General features: G+C 49.9%; 1 protein-coding gene across 1 annotated transcript; it reads left to right on the forward strand.

The window, feature by feature from the left end:
- The first annotated feature begins 9,013 nt into the window (after positions 1 to 9,013).
- On the forward strand, positions 9,014 to 9,751 carry LOC119455671 (uncharacterized). The gene has a single exon (XM_037717094.2). The coding sequence runs from the start codon at positions 9,014 to 9,016 to the stop codon at positions 9,749 to 9,751; it is 738 nt and encodes a 245-aa protein (XP_037573022.2).
- The last annotated feature ends 223 nt before the right edge of the window (positions 9,752 to 9,974 follow it).

Here is a 9,974-nt window from a genome sequence, read left to right on the forward strand (position 1 = left end):
CGGCCTGTCGGAATAGAATGTTCCGACAGGATTACAAACCGACAGGCTGAAACCGACAGGCTGACACCGACAGGCCGACACCGACAGGCGGACGCCGACAGGCTGACACCGACAGGCTGACAAGCCCACAGGCTTACAGGCCGACAGGCCAAAATAACATATAGCCGACAAGCCGACAGCCTGTCGGATTTTTTGTCTGGGAGAACGCACCCTCCCAACCCCCCTTCTCCGTCGCCTCCTACCCGTGCCTCGCGCGCGAATGGAGACCGCGCGCTTCCGGCCGCCTTCCTCTCTCACGTGCGCGAGCTATAGACAGACAGAAAAATAAACTTTATTTTATCCTGGGGGGAGCGTCGACTAGCGACCCTCCTTAGGTTTCACTCACGTTGGGACCGGGAGTCCAAGACTCCCTCCCACGTCGCAGGCCCCCTGGATCGTCCATAGCTGTCTCCGAAATTCGGAGCTCGTGATGCAGGTGTAGAAGTCGGTCTCGACGATGCGATGGACCCTGGAGTTGATTTGTAAGCGGGGGCAGCCCCGCATGATGTGATTAAAGGCGGCTAATTCGCCACAGAGAGAGCACTGAGCGGAGATTTCCATGTAGCTGGCCATAATGGCTGGCGACGGAAAGGTGTTCGTTTGAATTAGTCGGAGGGCTATCTCCTGGCCTCTGGAAAGTTCTTTGTGAGGAGTGGGGAGGGTTCTCCTACCTAGTTTGTAGTGATTTGTGATCTCATTAAAAGTGGTCAGCGGATCTCCGCCGGCAGCATCTCCAACTCCCGCCCCACACCCGTCTGGGTGCGGGAGGCCCGGTCGAGAAGGACCCGACGCGCCGGGGCGGCACGCGAGTCCTCGCGCCCAGGCGTGAGCCGTTTCGTTGGGGTTGGGGATGCCGTCGACGGCCCCACCCAGATGGACGGGAAACCACACCAACTCGTGAGAGTACACTTTGCAGTGTGTCAGAATCATGGCGGCCTTTTCCGCGATGTGATTGGAGTCGAAAGCCCTTACGGCAGACATAGAGTCGGTGAAGATGGTGAAGGTATCTTCCATTGTCATAGCGAGCGAAATGACTACTTGCTCAGCGATGCTGGCGGACTTGGTTTGAACTGTGGCAGCATTCAGTAGCCGCCCTTCTTTGTTAACTATCGTTAACGTGTATTTGTCTGCAGTCATTCTAGCAGCGTCTACAAAGATTGCGTCATCGCCCCGGCTGTCTAGCTTCTCTAGGGTGGCCTTAGCCCTGGCTTTGCGTCGGCCCACATTGTGAATCGGGTGCATGTTTCTGAGTAGCTGATGAACTACGATAATTTCTCTAATTTCTTGTGGCAGTGGAGTTGCCTTTTCAAAGGTGAGTAGATGCCTGCCTTTTCGAGAATCGTTTTGCCTACAGTGGTGTTAGAGAGTCTGGCGACCTGTGGCACACGCTGAGCCTCTATCAATTTGTCTATAGTGTTGTGAACAACCAGAGATAATAATTTAGCTGTGCTAGTTCTCAAGGGGAGACCTAGCACCCGCTTGACTTTTCCTGACGAGTACCCCGAGTTTGTTCTCTGCCGCGCTCCAATTCTGCATGGAGGCCACATAGTTGATGTGACTGAGAAGGAAAGCATGAAAGAGACGAAGAAGACTGTCCTTCTTTGATGCCGCCCTTCTTCCCGGAGACCCTTTGTATGAGGCGAATGGTGGCCGCTGTGTGTTGTTGCAGCTTCTCTATCGTGGCTGTGTTTCTCCCGTTTGCTGAGATTAGCATGCCCAGAATACGTAGTGTGTTTGCCCGAGGGATTTCCTCGCCGTCTGTCGTTCTTAGGTGTATATCCACCTCCTCCACCGGTATCCAGCCTTTAGGTCGGCGCCCCATACGGATAGGCTGGTATACCAGCAGCTCTGATTTGGTGCTAGATAACCGAAGGTTAATTCGTCTTATGTGGTATTCTATTATTTCGACCGCCTCTTGTAGTGTCTGTTCCGTTTCTCCCGTCGAGCCCTGAAGCGACCATAAAGTAATGTCGTCGGCGTAAGTGGCCGAGCCTAGCTTTTTCATCGAGTCAAGTTTCCTGGCAAGGGTGGAAATGCCGATGTTATATAGCAATGGAGAGATCACTGCGCCTTGCGGCGTCCCCATACTACCGAGCATGTACTCCTTGGATTGAACGTTCCTGATCCTAATAGTCGCCGTCCTGTCTTGCAGGAAGGCCTTAACGAAGTTCTGAAAGCGGGATCCAAGCCCCATGTGAGAAATGGATGCCAGTATATGACTGTGGTCAATTGTGTCGAACGCCTTAGTCAGGTCCAGGTCCAATATGGCCCTGGGGTCGCTTGCCGAGGCGTCCAACACCTGAGTCTTAATGAGTAGCATGGTATCTTGCGTGGAAAGGTGCGGGCGAAAGCCTAGCATATTCGAGGTGAAGATGTCACTCCCTTCAATGAATCTCGAGACCCGGTCGTTGATTACATGTTCAAAAATTTTTCCGACGCATGATGTTAGCGAGATAGGCCTGAAGTTTTCCAGCGTGGATTTCTTGTCGGGTTTGGGTATCAGGATTACAGAAGCGTGTTACCATTCTTTGGGGTAAGTGATCGCGCCCCAGTGTTTGTTGAACATGTCGGTGAGAAAGTCTACCGAATTGTCGTCCAGGTTTCTGAACACGCGATTGTTAAGCCCGTCTGCCCCAGGGGCCGACGTACTGTTGAGTTTGTGGAGTGCGTGCCTCACCTCCCATGATGTAAGATCGCTATCTATTTCCTGTACCTCCCGTCCTTCGTAGACGGAGTGCTCGGGCTCGTCTCTCCCGACTGGTATCGGGAGGTAGCATTGCGCGAGTTCGTCCATGAGTCCCTCCCCTCGAGTTCCCTGTGAACAAGGCGCTCAATGGCTGTGCACTGCGGGTGTTCCCTGCCTTGAGGAAATGTTTAAGCAGATTCCACTTACCCCCTACCCTCATCTGTCCGTCGACTTTGTCGCACATCCATTGTTTCCTATCCAGCTCCCACGCGTATTGGGCTATCTGTGTGTTAAGCCGCGCAATACGTTTCCTGAGCGCTCGGTTCAGTTTGTTCTTTTCCCATCGCTGTTTGATGGAGCGCTTAGCTTCCATAAGATGTGCAAGGTGGCTGTCCATAACCTCAATATCGGCGTCGGTTTCTACTTCTTTGGTGGCGGCAGAATCTAGTGACTTCAATATACTAGCTAGTGTGCGAAGCGCGCGCATTCCGTACGAGAGAGGGCGGCCACGCCCGCGATGACTGCGCGCAGAGGCCGTAAGGGGCGCTGCGTGCTGACTCCTGAGTCCTAGCGGACAATAAAAAAGATTTACAGATACTTGCGAATATCTGTGGGAATGCAGCGACAAATCTAGGCCTTAAGTTTAGCACAGAGAAATCAGGAATTATGATCTTTAATGAACACACCAGTAACTTCGTGGTGTCAATTCAACAGCAAGTAATACCCATAGGGAAGCAATATAAGTACCTCGGCGTACACATAAACGAAGGAAAGAATTACTCAAGCAACCACCAAGATAATCTGAAAATAAAGGGGAAGCGGAATGCAGTAATAATGAAACACAGAGCACTGTGGGGCCACAATAAGTATGAGGTGGTGCGTGGAATCTGGAAAGGAGTAATGGTGCCAGCGCTAACATTCGCAAATGCCATTATATGCTTAAAATCGGATATATTGGCGGGTTTGGAAGTTAACCAAAGATCAGTAGGCCGGTTGGCTTTGGGAGTCCACGGTAATACCACAAATGAGGCAGTGCAGGGTGACATGGGTTGGGCCTCTTTTGAAGTCAGAGAAGCACAGAGCAAAATTAGTTTTGAAGAAAGGCTCAGGAACATGGATGAAAATAAATGGGCGGCTAAAGTGCACAAGTATATCTACATGAAAAGCCACAGAATGAAGGAAGAGGTCAAGGAAGTTAGCAACCAAGTACAGGATAATCGAAACTGCAAATAGACAACCAGGAGCCATCAGAAAGAAAGTGAGAGAAATAAAGACCGTGAATTGGATGCAAAGAATGGAAACAAAAAGGACAATGGAGATTTACAAGAATGAGAAGAAAGAAATTAGAAGGAAAAATCTGTACGATAACACAAAGGGCAGTGCCTTGCTATTTGAGGCTCGAGCCGGTTGCCTAAGGACGAAAACATATAGGAACAAATATTCGGAACTAGATGAGACATGTGCATGCTGCAGTAAAGATCCAGAAACCACTCAGCACATCCTGGTGGAATGCGACGGGATCCACCCAGCGAGAACCGTAGGTAACGTGCAACTCCCAGAAGCGCTTGGTTTCAAAGTGGAAGGAAACATAAACAGATGAGCCGTAGAGATCAGCAAGAGACGATTGGAGTACTGGTGGAAAAAAAAAAGCAGGGAAAAGATGGATACGACCTGATCTCTTAAAATCATAGGCAGCGGCACAAGGTAAATTTTTGAAAAAGAAAAATAATAATGAGAGGTATACAAAAATGCTAGATAAAGAACATGTGTAGTATACCTGATTAAATCAAGCAGGCTAGGTGACTATTTGTCGCCGCCCCGTTTCAAAGGGGATGCCAATAAATCATCATCATCATCATCATCATCATCATCATGAGTGGGTGCATGGAAGTCGCCAAGCTCCTGTCGTCCCATTGCTCCCGGAGCCTCGCCCGATTGCTTAGGGAATTTCATACGTGTGAAATCAGTGTTTGACAGGCATCGTCTCTTGGACTGTGAAGTTGGAAGACGCTAAATGTGAGCAGCAACATCCTGAGATGTTAAATTCTAAGCGGCAATGCAAGGACCGGACGTGTTTTGTGCCGCTGTGCTGAAGCAGTTATCGGTCCAACGAAGAAAAGATGTCCTTGATTACCGCACCTGCGGACTCCGGATTTCTCACTGACAACACGGCTTGTGGACTAAGGGTTACGGTCAGAAGTACGTTAGACTTGCTATCTTATCTTAGCTCCACTGTAGGGTACAACTACCTCTTCACGTCGCGTCTAAGTCAAGACAAACTGGAAAACGTTTTCGGCATTATAAGGCAGTAATCCGGTTGTAATCACCACCCTACCGCGTCACAGTTTCTGGTGACTGTTAACTTAACGTCGTTTAATGTAACTTAATCTAATGACGGCAGAAAACAAGGTGGGGTGATGAAGTTAATTAGGAAATTTGTAGGCGCAAGATGGGGAATCAGCTAGCGCAAGACAGGGTCAATTCGAGATCGCAGGTAGAGGCCTTCGTCCTGCAGTGGACATAAATATGAGCCGATGATGATGATGATGATGATGATGATGATGATGATAACCTGGCAAAACCACCGAGTGGAACAAACTGCTCACTAGATGTTATCAATGCACTGTTGAGCGAAGCACCTACATCACAGTCTAGCACCGGGGCAGCACCACTTTTGAACATTATTGCTGACTTATTTGACCATGGAAAGGTTGATGAAGTTGAGGAGGTCACTGGCGGTGTTCTGTTCAAAAATTATCATGCTGGGTAAGTAGAAAGGAAAAGTAACGCTGCCTGGATTTACCATGCTGCCGGCTATGTGGCGACAACAAGAAACGCATGCCCACAGTGTGCATCTTGCCTTTGTGTGACAACGCAAACATGGATGAGAGCTCTCACTTCAAGGCTCATTTTGGCAATGGCGGGCTTGTTCATCCTAGTTCCGCCCTGTCCACAGCAGTTAAGCTAATCCAGGACGAATTCACCGTCTTCTTTAGCAAGAACATTCTGCATGAAGAGAGTTTCGCAAAGTGCCTACGTTCACTCGCACTTACGCAGCCTGGCGGTTCTAGCCATGAAAAAGAAAATTTGTCCGAAGTGGTCAAGTTCTATGTGAAGTGGTTCGTGATGTGATGTTTTTCTTTGTCACTGATCTCGGGGGCGTGTGGGTATTAATAGAGATGAGGTTGGGAAACGTATGGCAACACAGCAAGCAGATTTTTAATCACACTCAAAGCCCAAAACCTCAAACTAAAAACTCACTCGAACTAGCACACACTTGACTAAAACACCATGAATAAATAAATGTTAACAAAAACACAACCTAATGAATCAATAAACATGCCCTTAATTCTGTCTACTATAGTTCTGGGCGTTTCCTTCACAAAAGTCTGGCAACCTTAGCCTATGGCTGCGACGTTACAAAGATGGCTAGTTCTTACTGAGTTCATCGTTGTTGTTGCTCGTATCTTCCCGGCCGGAATCTTGTAGGTTCTTTCTCCATGTGGTTGTCTTCGCCGATCGTCACATAATCCTTGCTGCATTGAAGTCGGTCTGTCAACTCGTTCGTCTCCGAAGCCTGTTTAACCCGGTCGCTGTTGCTGACGTGGCAGGGAGGCTCGACGGATTACGCCTAACGGCGTTCACGCCCGTTGCTTCCGTCTAGCTCTCTTCTCCAGTGCCGACGAGGCGTTCAGGGGATTATCAAACGCGCTGGTCTGCCGATAAAGGGGGATCCTCTCTGGAGTGCCCGGCCATGCCGTATGGTGCTGCAGCTGGTCCAAGGAGCCTCGCTCGAACGTCTCCTAGGTCGACGGCTGCACCTCGGACCGCCGCGTCACGGACTCGGCGGAACCTCCAAGTCTCCCGTCGCCAGAGCGAAGCTGACGATGCGTCCTTCCCGGCCCAGAGTCACGTCGACAATGCCAGCTCAGCCTCGACCACACCTCGGGTCACGCGCGCTCGCGCCGTTCGGAACGCTCCGTTCATATCGTCCTCTTCCTATTACATGTGACACCGAAGTGGTCAAATTCGATGTCTTGTTAAGGTGCAGATTTTTTTGTTAAGGACCTGAACAAGGAAAGAAACATTCAAAGGCAGCGACGAAAACTAACCGTTGCGCCGCTACCAGTAGCGTCAAGTGAGTATAATTTTGATTTGACCCCTTTCTGTAGTACCTGATTTGTTCTATTATTGTGTTCAGTGTTCTGTAAATAAAGTACTTTACGTTTGATGTCTGCAGTAAATGCAAGCTTGCCCCAATTTTTGTTTTCATATATTTATCATTTTTATAGTGTCCAGATATCCCTAGATTTAGTTCATACCGTTACCACTCGCCCGAGTCATTGGGACAGATCACTTAAACAGTGGTGTGAAATACAGCTTTGTCTGAAGAAGCTTGTTTATTCAGGATGCAAAATGAGAAACAGGTTAAATTGCTGGCATGCTTCGCGCATCCGTGCTGCGTTGAATACAGTGCTTCAGTTCTTAACATCTCACTGATCTATCTGGTAAGTGGGTTAGTTGAATTATGAGGAAGCTCTTGGAATCGGTTGAGGTACAATAAATCGTTTTAGCGAGGTAGTGCGTTGGCCGAGTTGGTGCATATAGCTAAACAATGAATTGTGGTTGTAGTATTGTGGGTTAGGCCCTTCATGAGAAACAAATTAAAGTAGCAGATATCCGAAAATGTTTGTTTTTATTGCTCTGCATTGTGAAGCACGACAGCTGCTCTAAGATTTTAAACGGAAATATTATTACCTTAAGGTATGTCATTCTAACAGTTTTCTGAAAAGCTCGTATATGTTTCGCGTAGTTTTTTAAATGCTGTAATAGGTGAAACTCTCATTGAGTTGTTCATTATTTGTCTTCAACAAAGACAGCCGTATCGAGACATTTTCAAGTATCAATGTTTATTTAAAACAAATCGAGGGTGCCGCTTTAAATTTCACTGCCATGATTTTTTCGATTTCAACTTCTGATTGAATCATAAGAAGCTCTTGGAATCGGTTGAGGTATAATAAATCGTGGTTGTAGTATTGTGGGTTATGCCCTTCATGAGACATCGTCCACGAACGGACAATGTCTCGTTCGTGGACGCCGCTGCCTATCGTAACAACCGAGCCTTCGCTGCGGTCGCGGTCTCATCCCCGCAGCGGATCCTCAACTCCGCCACGATCCTCACTCGAGAGCCCGAAGTAGCGGAGCAAGTAGCCATAGCCCTAGCTGTGCTCGACAGCAAACGGCCAGTCATCTACAGCGACTCCAGACCGGCGATCAAAGCCTTCGAACGCGGCGTCGTCTCGGACCAGGCGTTACGCATCCTCCGCAGCGCGGATCAGAGTACCCTCAAGCACCACACCATCATCTGGTTCCCCGCCCATCTCGGCCGGGTGCCGGGTGCCCCGCCAAACCTCAACGAGATAGCCCACGACGCAGCGCGTGCGCTTACTAACCGCGCCGTCCCAGGGCAACCCCACCTCGCTGAGATAGAGACCAACCGGGATGCACCCAATACGTACAATGAAATCACAGAGCACTGATACCTTGGAGGCCGCATCTTTCCGCCCCCACACCCCAAGCTTAACAGACCACAGGCGCTAACCCTACGCTTATTACAAACAGACACGTACCCAAACCGTACCGCAGCGACATGTGCCACTCGCACACATGCTCTGGGAGTGTAGAAACGCTCATCCCGACTCGGACAAGTGGTAGAAGTCCCTCAGAAGCTCGCTTCTCGCCGACCATCAATGGCCCGGGCCATCCAGCAGGCCCACGAAGCGGCCGCCAGGTATTCCCTGTCGGTCCCTATACGTGAGAGACGCCCGCTACGCCCTAAGCGCGTCCTGCAGGACCTAAATAAACTTTTTCCAATCCATTCCAGTCAAATTCTGATTTCCAGCACAACAAGACACTTTAGAATCTCACATGTTGCTTTAGTGTCACGTTATTGCTTGACATTGTTGTCATTCTTTGTTTTCACTTAAAGCCTGGTCGAATGAAGGCTAGGTGGTAAGGGGTTTTGGACTTTCTGTGATATTTCTCGCTCTCAAGAGCCCGTATAAATTTAAAATTTAAGTTTAAATTACAAGGCACGAGCGGCTGGCACGCACCGGCACGGGCTAGCGTTCCGAAACAGATTAAAAATGCTACGCTAAGAGATCGGGTGTCGGTTTTTTCCTCTCCCGCAAGAGCTCTGAGACTTTACTGGTCTACGTGGTCGCTCGTCGCCACAGTTTGGTGACCTCGGAAGTGATACTGCAATACGCTCCTGTGGTAGAGACGACCATGGACCAGACCAACGCTAAGAGAGCTCAAGGCCAAAACCCTTTCGAGGAACGCGGTGAGCCCTCCTGTTCGGCCATCGCCGTCCGCCTCCCACAGTACTGGGACCAGCATCCCTCAGCGTGGTTTCTTCAGGCCGAATCGCAATTTCAAGTCGCTGGTATCCGCTCTCAAGCCTCAAAGCTTCATTACGCCGTTGCAGTGCTCTCGCCCGCCGCTATTGACGAAGTAGCAGATTTGTTGAACACCCCATTGTCTACCGCCGCCTATGAAGATCTCAAGGCAGCCCTGCTACAGCGCACAGCAGCTTCACAGCGTTCTCGCATCCATCCGTTTCTGTCCGCTGAAGAACTCGGCGACCAACGCCCTAGTCAACTTCTTCGCCGAATGAAGCAGCTGCTCGGAGACAACGCGAGATCTATCGACGACACGCTGTTGCGCGAATTGTTTTTGCAACGACTCCCGGCTAACGTGCACATGGTCCTGGCGACAGCCTCTACCATGGATCTTACCGGACTTGCCACTTTGGCCGACAAAGTCATGGAAGTAGCCACCCCAACCATCGCAGCCACGACATTGTCTCCGGGTGACAATACAACCGCCCTGCAAGCCTTTCCCTGCTCTTCGGCAGTGCAATCTGCGCTCGAATCCTTGTGTGAGCGCCTGGAACGCATCATCTGTGGAGCGGAACATCGCCGCACGTCATCTCGACGCCCACGCAGCCTTAGTTACAGTAAATGAAGACACACGGGCAGCCGCGATGAAACATCAACTACAACGTCTGGCGTTTGCTACTACCACTGCCGTTTTGGAAACGACGCTCGTCACTGTCGGCGTCCCTGCGCTTGGCAGGGACACAGGCCGGCCGACCTCTAACGGCGACGACTGGTCCATCCTAACACACAAGTCGACTTTTCTACGTGACGGACAATGTTACGGGACAACGGTTCTTAGTCGACACAGG

The sequence above is a fragment of the Dermacentor silvarum genome, chromosome 1 (genome assembly GCF_013339745.2).
Source record: "Dermacentor silvarum isolate Dsil-2018 chromosome 1, BIME_Dsil_1.4, whole genome shotgun sequence".
NCBI lineage: Eukaryota > Metazoa > Arthropoda > Arachnida > Ixodida > Ixodidae > Dermacentor > Dermacentor silvarum.